The 17,125-nt window shown below is 36.7% G+C and overlaps 1 protein-coding gene across 1 annotated transcript in view; it reads right to left on the minus strand.

Moving 5' to 3' along the window:
- Nucleotides 1-378: 378 nt before the first annotated feature.
- LOC149584708 (uncharacterized) overlaps nt 379-17,125 on the minus strand; it is a 42,420-nt gene continuing 25,673 nt past the window's right edge. The window contains exons 2-9 of the mRNA XM_089863440.1: nt 4,348-4,482; nt 4,172-4,243; nt 3,881-3,990; nt 2,860-2,962; nt 2,493-2,799; nt 1,596-1,807; nt 1,172-1,479; nt 379-812 (exon numbers count right to left, since the gene is read on the minus strand). Coding sequence (XP_089719566.1) covers nt 581-812; nt 1,172-1,479; nt 1,596-1,807; nt 2,493-2,799; nt 2,860-2,962; nt 3,881-3,990; nt 4,172-4,213 — 1,314 coding nt within the window. The 5' untranslated portion in view covers nt 4,214-4,243; nt 4,348-4,482 and the 3' untranslated portion in view covers nt 379-580. The remainder of the gene's footprint in view (nt 813-1,171; nt 1,480-1,595; nt 1,808-2,492; nt 2,800-2,859; nt 2,963-3,880; nt 3,991-4,171; nt 4,244-4,347; nt 4,483-17,125) is intronic.

Genomic DNA, 17,125 nt, shown 5'->3' on the forward strand with positions numbered 1-17,125 from the left:
TATGGCTGCTTGAGATTAAGTAAAATCAATCTTTCAAACCTCATTTAAATTTTAAAAAATCACATGCTTAAATGTATATTTACCTCTGGTGGGATCTGGGCATTCCGAATGAATTGGTGAAGTACATAATAGGTTTCACGAATTGTTTTTTGGGTAGCACTTAAATACTAACTTATATAAATTTTTAGTTTTGTTATTTAAAACTAGTTCTAATGCTAAATTGATCGTTGTTTCCGTTATTTTACTCTGCATCAAAGTTGAATTAGAATCTTTTAAGATCAATGCAACGTCAAATTAATTTAGAATGAAATTTATGTGAAACCATTGAGTGCAAAATATTATTTATTTATTTTTTTTAGATTGACAAAATACGAGAATGTTTTGATTTAACTGTTGTACAAATAAAATTTAGTGGTAATGGTTTTCAAATAAATTTTAGTGAGGCTACATCTCTGCAAGATTTGAGTGATAAAATGTGTGATAATATACTTTACAATAATTATCAAATGGTTACATTCATAATTATTGGCTTATCAATAATGCCTTAAAAGTGTAAACCTTTAATCCGCAAAAGGCCTTGCTAAACAACACTATTGTCCTGCCAGCATTTTTGAAGTAGTTCAAGAAATTGTACACAGCACGAAGCTAATATTAGCAAACTCCATATCTTGAAAATGACTAACAGCTGAGGTACTGATACGATCTGATCTGAATTCTGTTTTGAACTCTTTTTATTAAAATACTTGGCGTATTTTTTGCTTTCCTCTCTTTGAACTAGATATTCTTGACCAGTTTCAACGTATCTAGCCACTCTGAAACAAGAACGGCACATTATATTAATTTTACTATGGGACCAGGGATAGATGTAATTTTAGAAGCAGGAATGGAGAACAGAGTAATCTGGGCACGCGTCAAAGTTCCGGACCCCCTTCCCTAGACGAATGGGGGTGTGAAAGAAGAGGCGGGTCATGGCGACAGAGATAAAAAGGAATAACGTAATTTACGCCCCCACCTTCAGCAACGTCATCAAAGCGTAGTTTAAGTGAGATAATTTAAAATTTTCGTTACGCGTTGGAGGGGCTCTATACTAGGCTATGAGTCGGACCGAAGTAAATACTAACCGTTCTCCATTCCTGCTTCAAAAATTACATCTATCCCTGATTTCACTTACAACTTATCGATATTTTGTAGCACGTCAATAGACAAGTTTTTGTTGAACATTAACGTGGTTGGATTCCACAATACAATCTCTTTTCCTTGGTACAATTGTTTTCCAATTTTCGGGAATCGATTTTTAAGTAGCTCTAATGCAGGGATGAAAAATCTTGGATTATCCAAGGCAGCCGCTTTACCGTGTAGAATGAGGTTGACAGTATTCTCGTCATAGTCAGTAAAATTGTGTATCAAAGAATCTCTTAGACCCCCAGTCATTCGATCATTAAGGCTTCTGAATTCCATTTCGTCATGACCACGTGATTGCTAGATAAATGTCAATGTGACACTACTGTGAGACAAATATGTCGAAGTCCATTTAAAGTATTGTCTTTCTCAAATCGTGAGATTCAAGCACTTTACACTAGATTATTAATTCTTACCAATATTTTAATTAGTATCGGAGACTGCCATCTAGCTATCGGTGTGATATTGCTGTTAAGCAAATCTCGAATGGTATCAAGACGTGTCTCTTTCCCCAATAGAAACTCGGATTTCAGGTTTCCAGAGTAGGCCATCACGAGAATTGTTGAAGTTATGAACCATGTCCCAAGTAAGATTCGGAATGTTAAGGTTCTAGCTCTCGTTGGAGGGGCTATTGAATATTAATCAGGGCAGAATTTTCATTACATAATATTTCATTGTGCTAGAGTAACTCTGAAAACGTTCCTGCCTTATTATGTTAAAACTTTCGGATATTTTCATAAAACATCAGTTTGTATATAAATTAACAAGTTGGGAAAGCAAAATAAACCTCTCCGAGCCGAGATGCAATTCAGAGGTTTTTCTTAAATAATTAAATAGATATAATTGATATTTTAATCGTCATTAATATACCTTAATTCTACTTAAATCTTGTTAAGAAACTTTATTCCTAAAATCATTTTAAAAAAAGCAATTGTTGGCGTTTGAATTGAAGCGTATGCCTATTTAACAATTTTTGGAAATTTAGGGTATATAAGGCGACTGATTCACAATAAATGATAAGAAACCCTTTGGTGGAAGCTCAGCCATTGGGAGGCTAGACGTTTCTCGTAACCCTAGCCGATCGCCGCGTACGTGTTAATCCTAATGATGGGAGTAGAAGCCAAAAATTTCTTTCTGCGAAAACGTTTGTTCCGATTTGCCAACTGCAAACGCGGTGACAGACAAACACTCACACACAGACAAGTCCAGTGTAATACCTCTCCGTGACGTCATCGTCACTCGGAGAGGTAAAAACAGATGATCAAGGAAATCAAGAAAATACTTTGCAATCGGTTGATGAGCAAATACTTAACTATTTTTAAGAATTCCTGCCAAATAGAACCACAGAGAATTGGGGAATGAACGAAACTGGCAATTGCAGTCTTTCGGTGTTACCGTTTGCGAAAGCCTCGAAAATAATGATAGAAATATGACAAAAATTATCAAAACTTCCCAAACTTCATTAGAAAATCCCTTTATTGAGTAAGAACTGGCTTTAGTTCCTTCCTTCTCGACGCAGGAATAAATATAGAATCTGTTCACCAAAACGTTATGAGAGAAATGATTTTTGAATATCCAAAGGGGTGGTGGTGAAATTAAGAACAAGATAACGTCCAACACCTGAAATTGAAATAAATTATATCGTTGGATTTTGACAGTTCTAAAGGTTTATTATATTACTTTATCATCAAATGCCTGAACGAAATATAGTATTTCTTGTATACCAGTGACAGGGTCCTTCGTATATCGAGAGGTAACCGTTCGGGGTCCAACAAAGTTCAATCTGCATCGTATTTAGCAAACAAAACCATTAATTCAGGGGCAGGTTTTCTGTTCTGAAAACCAAGTATTATGAGGGAGGATGCAAAGTATGAGAGAAATAGGCGCGCTAACTGTGGAACGACTTGGGTCCGGTGGGACGCTAGAAACGGGGGAGGAATACTCGGGAAAATGGTGGGCGGTCTATGTCAGATGAATCAGGAAGACCGTCCGCCATTTTCCGTGTATTTCTCCCCCATTTTTAGCGTCCCAACCAACCTGAGTCGTTCCACAGTTAGCGCACCTATTTCTCTCAGATTTCGCATCTACAATTCTTAGCGTCATCTACTTTCTCTTTCAAACATTCGCGTTAAACCTTTGAGATTAAAAATGAAATTGTCTACGCTTCGAAATTTCTTTCTTTGAGTTCTGTTATATTGTAACATTTTGTTAAACCAAGCGATGGTTATATATTCTCATGTAATTTTAAGTAGTTCAATTAATAAAAGAATCAAACTGCGAAATTGGTTGGTGTTAAAAAAAAAGAGGAGCTCATTGAGAAAAGGTTGCCCACATTTTCATTTTCTACGTCATCCCCCGGACCCCCTTAGAGCAAATGAAAGCCAACCATTTCCGTGATCAACAAGCGTGATCGAGTGGGCTATGCTTAAAATGAAAACTTTCTTATTTCCGACATTTAAAGTCCTGAAAATAATTATTGCTTTCGTCTCATGTCAGCACGCACAAAGCTACCTAGGTTTGCGCGTGCTGACAACCGAAGCTGGAACAGAGTATATATCGAATAATCTGCCGTCGGAGATAGGGAGTTGCAGTTGCATATCCTAATCCTGTTGCTTAAAAACAAGTTTCCTCACGCGCATTCTTTATCCTTGGCCAAGAACAAAGGTTTTTTTTATAAAACTAACTGATTAATCTTCGATACCTGACGTTTTGCAAATTAGGAAAAACATATTGAGCCACAGAAAGAGCGATATCCTTTTTCAAAATATGTCCATTTTTAAATTTCTCGTGTATTCCACTTTCCAGATAATCCTAGAGAAAATATGGACAATTATACCCATATATTGTACTGTTTAGGGTTAAGAATTGTTCAAAACTCTAGTTAAACAGTGCGTTTTCCCAAAACAGCAGTTCTGAAGCAGCTATATTCGGACATGATCAGAGTTCATGTTTTCTGTCGACAGCTTTTAGTTAGAAGTACATACACACTTACATTTCCTATTGAATAATTGATAACGCATAAGCTTTGGTTCATGACAGACTCCTTTTTTGAAGAAACTTCAAACTAAGCATGATAAATAAATAAAACTGCGTTCTTACTGTGCACTCTCTCTTAATAAAAAAGGACAAACAATTAAAATTTATCAAGAAAGACCAAAATTAACATACGTGGCAGATTAAATACTCAGAAGGTGGGCGCAATGCAGCAATTAATGGAGACCCAGCATGTCATAGGCATCACCATGAAATATGCACTGAAGTAGTTTTCGGGCAATCCAATCGCATTTAGTTAGCGTCAAAGTGCTCGAAGGTTCCAGAGAATATAAACAAAAAACACTTAGTTTTCTAGTGGTCGATAGCTTTTTCGTGTTTTATGATGGATTTTGTATTTTAGATTATAATGGCTTCGCTTGCTTCTGGAGTGATTGTTTATTAAAAACTTCATCAAACTTTTTTTATATGGTCGATCAAGTCTTTTGATTTTTTTTGCACGCGATACACCAATATCCCTGTGCTCTTTTTGCTAAGTGTATTTGCCTAAACTATGGGTATGACTGCTACTTCTTTTGCGATTCTGAAATTGCCTTAAGTGCTGAAAACGTAAAGCATTTTCATTTCGTTTATTGTTAGCGTAAAATACTTATTCTTTCCATTGATCATATTTTCTCTCCCTTTTTTTTAATATTACACTTAGTTCAGATTGAAGTTGTTAATGTTTCGATACAAATAAACATACTATGCTGTAAGCTAAAATGTCGGCCATAACTTTTCAAGAGCTAAGTGTATTTGCCTAAACTATGGGTATGACTGCTACTTCTTTTGCGATTCTGAAATTGCCTTAAGTGCTGAAAACGTAAAGCATTTTCATTTCGTTTATTGTTAGCGTAAAATACTTATTCTTTCCATTGATCATATTTTCTCTCCCTTTTTTTTACCTCTCCGAGTGACGTATGTCACGGAGAGGTATTACACCGGCCGTGTCTGTCTGTGTGTCTGTGTGTCTGTCTGTCAGACCCCACGTGACCGCGTTCGCAGTTTGCGTATCGGAGCAAACGTGTTCCCAATTTCCGGACTGCATTGACAGTTCACGGAAATTTGGGTTTGTCTCCTCTGGCTATTCTACTTGAGTTCCAACACCACCAGCTTTGGTTTTCGTCCACTCCACATGGACACTAGTCTGTACTTGCTAGCTTCCTAGCACAAACATCTTCTGATCTTCGTCCATTTCACCTTGCACCAGCTTCTATGCACCACCATCTTCTGTTCTTCGTCAATTCCACATTGATACCAGCTTCTATGCACCACCATCTTCTGTTCTTCGTCAATTCCACATTGACACCAGCTTCTATGCACCACCATCTTCAGGTCTTTGTCCATTCCACATGGACGCCAGTCAGTCCATTCTGGCTTCTTTTCCCTCGTCATCGTTTGGTTTCAAGATATACGCGGCGATCGTCTAGGGTTACGAGAAACGTCTAGCCTCCCAATGGCAGGGCTTCCACCATCGGTTCACGCGAATGCGTTTTTATCTATTATTGGTTTCAAGATATACGCGGCGATCGGCTAGGGTTACGAGAAACGTCTAGCCTCCCAATGGCAGGGCTTCCACCATCGGTTCACGCGAATGCGTTTTTATCTATTATTATTATGGAAACGAATCGTATATATACCCCAAAATTTGAAGAAAGCGGGCAAGAGGGGTACCCTTCACTTTAAACGTCAATATTAGCAAAGTTTCGAAAGAAAATAGGAACAACTTTATTTTAAACGATTTAACTATTTTTAAAGTTATTTACTGGCGATTAAAATAATTAATATCATTTATATTTAATTAATTATTTAAGATAAACTTATTTCTATGTACTGACACAAGTGAGAGTTAATATAGAACGAGTAATGAAGATTGCATCTGAATCGAGACAGTACACGCATATCAAAGTTAATATAAAGCGAGTAGGGTGAAAAGATCTCTTACAAAACGATAACATTTTCTTTTTGCAGAATATTAAATGGAAATACTTAAATATTTTTCGGCCTTACGATTCTTTTAGTAGTTGTGTAGCTATAAAGCTCTGTTTCATCTCAATATTCCAAGAACATCTTTTGATATTAACATTTAAAATTTGGTGTTTACTTTTTAATTCATCTTTACTACATTTATATATAGTGTAAACGTAACTTTTAGCTTCATTAAATATTAAGGATGTTAATACTTACATATATCTCTCTATACGTGTTGAAACGACTGGGTCTATGAGATAAGATAACCTAGATCTTAACCATAATTGACCTTGTTTCATGTCCTCTTATAGGAGGTCTTAACGGTTCAGATTGAGCCGAAAGTTAAATACACATCTAAGTGATAGATATTAGGTCCTCATTAGAATTATTGTGGATACGCAGGAAATTGTTAAAACGCTTTAAACTAAATGATCATGGCAATATCTCGCCGATTAGAACTATCTATTTCCGGTTTGCCTCATTGGCTTGCGGACCTGTGTTTGGAAAGTAAATTCGTCTCGGCTCGGAGAGGTTTATTTTGGTTTCCCAACTTGTTTAATATTACACTTAGTTCAGATTGAAGTTGTTAATGTTTCGATACAAATAAACATACTATGCTGTAAGCTAAAATGTCGGCTATAACTTTTCAAGAGCATTATGGTGTGAAGGCATACTTCAAATACTAAGCATAAAAGTTTATTGTTAAAGTCTTTTACAAACGTGTTGCCACGATGTTGCTTATGTCTTTGTCATAAGGATTAAGGACCTTATCAGACGCTTATGAAAGTTCCCACCCCCTTCCACAGTCTTCGATTCACATTCATGAACGAAATAAATATGGGGTTATCATTTGTTTATTGTCTATTTTAAACCGAACTATTTGTGAATGCCAGTTCTATGAACAACAACTCGTATGAATGTACTCGAGTCAATCAAATTGTGACACTATTCGGCGTCAGAAAAATCAGGGCAACAACGTTTTAGCTAGTAATTGCAGGGTAAACAACTGGAAAATACATTTAAAGACGTCTTTGACTTCAGCAATAAGTGTTCCTAAAGAGGGAGGTACTTCTAGAGAATATCGCGTCATCTGTGACGTTTACCATTACGTGACTTCCTTCTCGGCAGTCACGGTGGCGCAACTCTACCACGTGACAAATACAGTAACGTTTCGGGTACATTCGAACAAGCTGATTAAGCCACAACTAAGCATAATGAACATTCATCTGCTGTTCTATTGAAAATTGCCTTTTTAACCACTTTTAAAATGTTCTTACGGGAGCTATAGTTTTTCTTCAAATTGCAAAAAAAGGTATCAAGCTTTGAGCAGAACCGTTATAAGAATAAATTTTAACTTCACATTTAAATATACCCTAAAGACAAAATTGAGAAGAAAAAAGTAAAAATGCGAATTGAGACAGAATTTCGCAAACCCGACGTGAACTAGTTGATTTACCCAATGACGGAACTTTTAGCAGAGTTTTGCTTAATATCTTCTATGATTGAAGCAAATCTTGATAAAGACAATGACTACTGACACTGACATCAGCATAAAAAAACAAGTAGAAAGGAGCGATGACGCTACTGAGGTCCAAGTCAGTCGAGCTTTTCAATGGTTTCTTCCACGTGATATAATCAATGGGGTAATTGAACGCAAATTCTCGGTAGTTGAAAACTTTCGTTTCGAATATTGGTCCGAGGCTAAAAAAAATGTTTTTCAACGTCAATCATATTACCAGAAGTAAGATGAGACTAGAAGTACTGAGCTAACCAAATTCTTCACTTGGCGAAAGTGAATATTCTTGATAACACACCAACGGTTGGCCCTCTGGTAGCAGTTACTGAGTTTTCCCTCCAGAACGTAAGACGCTCGCGGTGGTAGACGTCCGAACTAGATTCAAGCACCCGCGTCCGTGTTCCGCGGCTTTAGGTTGAGGGGAAGGGGGTAGAAACTTTTTTGGAACTCGACCAATTCTTTTCCCTCTAGTGTAGACGTGATGGAATCGGCATAAAATCCTCAAATTTGTTCACTAGTGCCAGGATCTACTACCAATGCTGGAGCTCTTCACTTCTAGTCTCATCTTACTTCTAATATTACATTAAATCTTTTCCTGACCTCAGTTGGCCAATCTCGTGTATTTGTGGTTTGCTTCTCGTCCAAGAGGTATTGTTAAAATTCTATTTATAGGCCACTCTTTTGTTGACATTTTTATTACAAAAAAATCCACCGTTCTTTTGTTATAAAATCGGTAAACTGTTGACAATTGTGTGTCCGAAAATGCATAGTGAGAAAACATCTGGTGACTGAGGAGGCAATAAATCAGGGCAGTGTTAAACGATTGAGGAATGTGGGCGTGTCTATTAGGAAATTCAGTGTAAAAGCGGCTTAGGAAATGATCAAAATACACAGTCGATCTTCAAACACCGAAAGATAAACATGGATCCTGAAGCTCTTCGTACAACTTTGAACGAACTGACTATAAATAGACCCTGGCCGTTACGTTTAATATATGAGTTTTATTTCTTCCTATGCGCCTATCTGCGAATAGATCCGTTGTATGGACCTCAGACTCTACCACAACTCGTAGTACAGGGTGACTTAAATGCTATTCGAGCTTGCCTCGACTTACTCGAGTATATGAAAACAGTCGCTCGAGTACCAGAGGACTGTACTACTATAGATGAATTGGAAAACCTAAGGAATCTAATTCCGAGTCCCTTAAGAACTGAATACGTAGATCGCCTGGCGAAACGACAAGAAGAAATTGAGCGTGGTATACGAGAAGAAGCACTAATCGCCGACTTCAACAACTCGCTATATGACAAAGAGATAGCCGCATTTTTAGACGGAGAGGACCAAGGACCACCCGCAGAGGAGACACTATTGAACGATATCTTAGAGAGGGAGCACGGATCTGAAGAGGCGCTTTCTGACGATGATATCGACGTACAATGGGGAGGAGGAGAAACGGACCAGCCCACAATTGTTGAAAACGTACCTTCTTGCGAGATAATAGGTCAAAGTGAGAGATATTACAAACATTTTAACATGTGTGGTCGGGAGGTAGTTCTCAGAGTTACTGAAGATCCCGTCGCTAGTGTATGTACCGTAACCAAATGCGTTCTTAGTAAGTACAGGCCTACAGATTACGTCCAAATTACTTTAAAGAGTGCGGCAAATTTTTGTAGGTCCGAACTAGAATTATCTTTTAGAAGAGCAGATCAAGTCGACCCTAATATTCTTTTGACCAGCTTAGTGTTATGCTTTATGATGACGAAATGGAAGCATTTTTCCTAGGTCCTGTTAAAAATATTTTTAGCATTGTAAGGTTGCCTGAGGGCCAAGGGCGCTCTGTAGCCCGAGGTATTAAACCTTTCAATCTATTCTGTCAAGATAGACGTGGTATTGTACGTATAGCCAGTTCTGATAACCTATGTCTAGCCCAAACCCTTTGTGTAGCTATAGCTCATAGAGCTTACACAGACGATACAACAGAGGCTCTAAAAACTCAATACGAAGCTATATATAGGGCAAGACCGGGGAATAAATCCCAAAAAGAGGCTGCTTTAGACCTATGTCGTAAGGCAGACGTAAGGGTTAGTGAGTGTGGGACGGCTGAGTCTTTTGAAAAGTTCAAAGTTTATTTAAATAAATATTCGATTTTCGTCCACAAATTCAAAAATAGCGTTCCTATCTTGATTTTAGGCGAAAATGATCCCGATGATAGTAGGCCCCGTCTTTTTAATTGAATGCAAATAACCATTATAATGTTATTACAAATTTAAAACCCCTTTTCAACCACGACCTATGCTGGAACAGATTATTTATCGAATAAGCTGCCGTCGTAGATAGGGAGTTGCTTATCCTCTAAGCGTGAAAACAAATATCCTCTAAGCGTGAAAACAAATATCCTCACGCTCCTCCTTTATCCCTGGTGAAAACATTACTGAATTTTTAAAAAAAATTCTACCCTCTCGTGGAACCCTTAGTTACCATCATTAAATTTACTATTTAAATTAAATAAAATTACTTAAATAATAAATACATTAGCAAAATATATAATTATTTAACTTTAAATCATCACGATTAATTAATTTAAATTATAATGCTAAAAATAGATAGATGGCTGGCTATATAGCTAGATTTGAAAATTTGATCTTGCTGAGGTTGCATAGTTTACAGACTAGGAGGATTAATACCATTTACGCGAGGAGGCCCAGCTTTAAACTCACCCAGTGAGTCCGGCCTCATTGTGTAAAAGTATGAATCCTACTAGTCTGTAAATTATGTATTCTCCCTAATTATCTTAATGTTCATTTTTTTGAGGAGCTTAAGTTGTAGATTTTTTATTTGATTTATTCATAGTAACGTTATTTTAACCTTCAATACCCTTTTATTTATAGTCGACGAACTAAGTTTTTAGAATGATAACTTAACTTAAATGTGATGTCAGTTTGTAAATCTACCTAATTGAATTCCCCCTTTCCCACAGAGAAAATCTGACATTTAAATCACTTGGCAGAGACTAGAGGTCGTTAACGTTTAGTTACAGTATTTTAAAAACTTGGATTCATTAAAATTGAAATTCCAAATTACAATTAAATACTTTTTGTTTGATACGTTCTGGAGTTGGCAACCAGTCTGGGTGAGTATGTGGCTAATCTTTACTTTAGCTCGCGCATTTAAATACAGTTTTTTTCAATAAATATCATTTATTCAAGGTTAATTATAAGCTAATTTGTTAAAATTAAGATGCGGAAACTAATTAAAATATGTATTTTCCATGTTTTTTAATATTTACCGTTCATATTATAGATAGGGTTTGGTTAGATCATTTTAGTTTTCCAAATAATATCACACCTTTTCCATAATATTGTTTTTTATCTTCATTTACTTCCCAAATAATACTACGCCTTTTCCAAGATATTGTTTATCTTAATTTACTTACCAAATAATATTATGCATTTTCCAAAATATTGTATTTTGCTATCTTCATTCAAGTTCCGAAATAATATTGCCCCCTTTTCCAAAGTTTTGGTTAGGTTCAGGTTAGGTTTGGTTAAGGTTTGGTTTGGTTAGGTTCAGGTTAGGTTAGGTTAAGGTTTGGTTTGGTTAGGTTCAGGTTTGCCGTCATTTAAGGGCTATATTTTCAGAAATCCTTCTATTAAACTCTGCGATATGGACGACAAAAGCTATGAAAATATCGATTAAAATAGTTTCCGCAACTTAAATGTAATTAATTAACATAAAACTGGGGCTACGGTCCATTACATTCAATTCTGGCCGTGCCTGGGTACATTTGTCAACAGAAAAAATATTATTCTAACTTGGTATTATCATAAAACCATTCTACTTATCCGAGACGAAATACTTTGAACATATTCTAGTATTTTCTCTTATTAAGAGACTCTTGAGGACTCAGGTCCAGTGGTGGGAATCTTCAGAAGAATCTTCTTAAGGAGGGCGCTATCACGCCTTCTAACCCTTCTTTTCCGTAGAAGAGAGGGTAACACTATAGAAGCTGAAGTGCGCCTTCTTTGAAAAGAAGATTGGGTAAAAGAAGGCACAACTTCCTTCCTACTACCCTACCTTCCTTCCCCAGACCGAAAAATGCATGGAATGGAGCTTTAGCTATCGCGAGCGTCCCTTCTAAGATTCGGAAGGTACTCCCTCAAGAAGGGAGGTGAGCCTTCTTTTTTGGGAAGAAATATCTCTTTAGAATTAAAGAAGGCAACTGGCTGGAGAAGGATGTTTACCTTCTTTTTTTGGGAAGGGATAGTGGCAAAGAAGGGACGTTTTGGGGGAGGGAGGGAATAGGCATTGCCCAAGAAGCGAATTTCTTTTTCTTCCGTGATGTAATCAGCCCGCGGAAGGTTTTAAGGCTTCTTTCAATGGGAAAGAAGTTCTGATAGGTAAGGTAGTACAGCTCTATTATGAAATAAAATACGAGAAACTATCGGTAGATGATGTTATTCCACCAAATAAAATTTTATGTGTTTGAAAATATGAATTTGATTGAATCGATGAAGATCACTGAACATTCTCAATTTATTAAGTCACTAGTATGTAGTAATTACAATTATGGTTTTTTCTATTGAGTTCAAATACTAACTTTCTGCCCTAATGAAATATTAAACCTAGGCCTATATGTGAATTATGTTAAAGATTTTAGTATTAAGCATAAAACTATGGATTTTATTATGAAGCATAAAACTATGGATTTTATTATGAAGCATAAAATTACGGACAATTTCAATATTAAGCATAAAATTACGGATATAAGTATTAAGCGTAAAATTACAAATTTTAATATTAAGCATCAACTTATTAATCTGTGACGATCAAATCAAAGCAGCGATTCCAAAACAGATTTTGATATCAAACTCGACGAAGGTAAACAAAAACTCGCTTTTTTATTCAATTGGTTTATATGTAACCTAAACGGGAGCCACCGAGACTTGCGGTATTCTCTTTGTTAGATGCTTGCTCCGCCGCGGGCCGGTGAATATTTTCACCCAGCAAGTCTTTTGTGGCGCCCTTTAATCATAGTAATTTTGCACAGGTGATAGATATTTCACCTTGTGCACATTTTATTTTATCCAACCTGGAATCCGTTGGCGACAATTTTCGGAGCACAAGACTCGGATTCGGATTCTAAACTAAACACTAAAGGCAACGTTAGATGACGACGGTTGGGAGAGAAAAAGTTGCATAGCGCATTCCCTACAATTAGTTGTAAATGATACCATTAAGGCCAATGAGAGATCGAAACAGTTACTCGAAAATGTCCAAAACTGGATAAACCTTTTTCGAAAATCGCCTAAATGGACGGAAGAATTAAAATCAAGAAGTTGCAGCGTTGATTTGAAAATGATAGGGGGGTGTTCGCTGTTTTTCTTGGATTGGAACGATTTCCGAAGGTCAGTTTATTTTAAGGGTCCATCTTTTCTAGAAAGAACCTCTGAATGTTTTTTTGTCAAACTTCAATTTGAAAAGTTAGACAAGCAAGTTCTAATAGAGAATATTTTGTACAACAAACAAATATATTCCAGAATAATGTTGGAAGCAATGGTTTATGGAAACAAAAAATTCCACGATCGGAGTACTGGAAAACCTCCAAAAACGGATTTCATCAATGTTGAAGGACCCATATTACATAATGGCCTCTCTCCTCGATCCAACCCAAAAAAAACATACTTTTTGAGAGTAAGTATCATTATTTATGAACATGTTTATTATGAATATCGAACATCATTAGGCAGAGATCACTTCTTATTATGGTACAATTTTGATTTGTTGCTTTTCCAACTTTGAAGAATTAAATTTTGCTAAAAATAATTATCAATTTGATTCACTTTGATTATAGACACATCAATAATACAATTCCATGTTCATAATTAACATTAATAAAATAAATTTACGTCATGGATATAAGTCATGTTTATACTAATATTTCAAATCTTAAGGTTCTTATACACAACCAGTATGGACAAATTTGTATCCAAACTTCAAGTGCGTGACAAAGACAAGTACACATGTTTTCATTAGAGAGTAAGTAATTTCATAGGTATTTGAAAATTAGGCATAGAGGTCCGTGCCCACGAACTAAAAAAACTCGCGGATATTTTAAATCCTGAAGATCCTGAAGTTTTTCGTCTCTTGTCAGCACGCACAAAGCTAGGTTACGTAGAGACCTAGGTTTGCTCGTGCTGACAATCGATGTTGTAACAGAGTATATCCAGAATAAGCTGTCGTTCGAGATAGGGATTTGCCTATCCTGTAGAGTGAAAACAATTTACTCACGCGCATTCTTTATCCATGGTCATAACACTCTATCTCTTACTTTATTGATATCCCCCTTCCGGGGAAAATATTATTTTTTCTTACAAAAGTCAAAAACTGAGGTAAGAGATATGAGGGTGAGACGTCAAGAGACATTTTGTAGTACCACAGCTCTATTGGAGCATTTACACTTAAATATTTCTATGATTGAATGACCCTATCTATCCTATATCTCATGGTCGCCTTACCAGTGCCACCATCGTGCATCCCGTGAAACAAATTTTTTGAAGTGAGAGAGGAGATCTTCTCGAAAAAGAAGGCGCTGTCCCCTCTCTAGGAATCTTTCGTCCAACTATAGTAGGTTTCCTTCTAAAGAAGGTAAACTTTCCTTCCGAGGCAAGCGCCTTCTTTTACAAAGAAGGAAAAATTTTCTTCTAATGGGGGAAACCTACAGTTGAGAAGGGGGAATACCACTTCGAACCCTAGACCTTCAGCCTGTCTGAGTTACTCACCCCTTTCTTCTCTCCAACACCCCTACTCTTGAACGGAGAAGGGAGAGGAGAGAATTTTTCAAAAAGCTTCTGAGAAGGTGAAGCGGGATTTGCCGGTGTCGCCCTCTGCGTCAAAGAAGGGGAAGGTTGGTTTAGGGAAGAAATCGCCAAATTCCCACCACTGCTCAGGTCCACGGCCCAACTTGTGTAACCAAAGGTTACGTCGCTTAGCGGATAATTTGTACGATGCTTCTCCTTGGTTTTTTAAAATGCCCGGTATTCGAAAGAAGCGCGTGTTCTGTTTTACTTGAGCAGCTTCTACAACTCTTCAAAGAACAAATTCTAACCGTTTTATTCTTAAAAACTGGGTACACAACACGTTAAACCGACGAGCCTATATCTACCAAAATGGCGTCGGCACAAGACGAAGGGGAATCGGAGCTGGTTCAGTGTTTACGCAGTTTGTTAAACCGAACTGAAATGAGTTTGATTTGATAGTGACTCTGTATTTATGACATCTCATTTTGCCCTCTATTGGATGTATCAGCACTTTCGTTAAATTTATGACTTAAATAATATGTTTTTTTTTCAAATATAATAATCATATTAGCGATTTATAATTATTTAACTTAAAATGAGAATGTTTCATAGATTTAAATTATATTGCTAAATTTAAAAAATTTGGACGCACGACGCGTCTCTCTCTCCCTCTCTCTCTCTCGTCTCCTGCTACAGGGCGTCGGGGAGGGGGGTCCATATCCTGCTACCTCTCTCTTCTCTAGACTCTAACTTAACTCTCTCTATAGTCTAAGCGAGCGTAGCTACGTGGTAGGGCGCGCGGGCGTCTTCACTGACGTCTAATATGGATTGAAAAATAATTTCATCTGAAATAAAATGCGTTACGCCACCAAGAGGTGTAATGTGAACTACGGGTGAATTTGGAGTCGAAAATTCGCGGGAAATTCGAAATTTAAAAAGTTTATTTATGACGAATCTCATCAGGTCATACCAAAATCCAGCCAGCCGACCTGCAGACCAGCCGACCAGCCGTCCAGCCAACTAAGGTAGGAACAATACGTTTTCCAGCTCTAAAGAGCGTCAAAGCGTAAAAAAACAAGCTTGTCCAGCAACCAGAACATTTTTGCACACCCAATCAATTTATAGGACATTGGTTCAGTGAGGCAGTGACCCCTAAGAGTGTATCAAAGTTATCTTATTTCCGTCCCGGCTAAATAGAAAACCGACACAATAGGCAGGGTTCATACAACTTTGGAAAACAGATTTCCCTGAGATTTCCAGGTTTTTTCCATATACTTCACTGAGTTTCCCAGAATTTTCCCGTATATGGAGTATCCTAAGGAGCAAATGTTAACGAAGGAGGAAGGGTAAATAGGACAATTACATAATCAAAGGGCATCCCCGTATATCTAATATAATCAGAGTTATGAGCCTCCAAAGCATTGTGTTATGTTAATCCTATGGAGGGAATGTTCACGAACATTTTGCTTAATTACTCGGCCCCTGTTTGACAAAATCCCAAGTTTTTAGTATCGTTGGATGTTAGGCAAATAAGACTATAACATACTCGAAGGACGTCCCCGTATCTCTAGTAGAACCAGAGTTCTGAGCCTCCAAAGATTAGTGTAAAGTTAATCCATTGGAGGCTATGTTCATGTCATGAACATTTTGCATAATTACTCGGCCTCTGTTTGACGCAAAGTTCCCTGATTTCCCTGAATTTTACTAAAAATTCTAAATTTCCCTGAGTTTTCCCTGAGGTTTTCGTCAACTATTTATTTCCCTGATTTTTCCAGGTTTGTATGAACCCTGATAGCTCACAGCAAGACAAGGTTGAAAGGGGGCGGAAATAAGTCAAATACTTTGAGCCTCCTGGAAATTCGCGAGAGCGGAAATAAGCAGAACACTTGAAGAGTATCCAGGGATTCTATTCTCCAAAATTTTCAATGATTAAATACCCAAATCCAAATGTAAACATAAGGAGAGAGAGCTTAAAACCTTATTCTCTAACCCAAATCCAAATCGACATTTGAATCTCCCGCCAAACATTTCACCATCTCAAATTATTCTCTTATTTCTTTAACCCAAATCGACATTTGAATCTCCCGCGAAACTCTTACCCAAATGTACGTCGCTTCCTCTTTCATTGCATAATTTTATTTCAGCATAAATTACACTAAGGCAGTAAATTAATTACCTTCGATAAATTATTTTATTACTTTAAAATTAGAATTTTGTTCATTATAAAACTAATCTTTTCCTGATGGTTTTGAACCGTTTAATTGAAATTATTTAAACTATTAGTGATGATCAATTGGCCACGATCGTAAATTAACCGATGTCAATACCAATTTATTTAAAATCAATGAAACGAAGATATCAATATCAAACAATTATCCACTGGAAAAGATATCAAGCTATTCTTTAATTTAAATTTCTCAGGTTAAGTTTCAAAAGAAGATGAATTTTATTATTTTCTGACACCAAAATTGGCAGCTTCTTTGCATAATTCCCCAAATTTTTCTATTCCAAAATAGAAATGTTAACGTTTTGTGATATTAAAGGAGAAATATAAATATAATTTTCGTTTCTTTTGAACTAGTTTCTATAATGGAACTTTAATCAAATGGCCATTTGTATGAGTACACTTACC

Source organism: Phalangium opilio, unplaced genomic scaffold (assembly GCF_054372755.1).
Source record: "Phalangium opilio isolate 3A_F unplaced genomic scaffold, DU_Popi_V2 ptg001170l_1, whole genome shotgun sequence".
Taxonomy (NCBI): Eukaryota; Metazoa; Arthropoda; class Arachnida; order Opiliones; family Phalangiidae; genus Phalangium; species Phalangium opilio.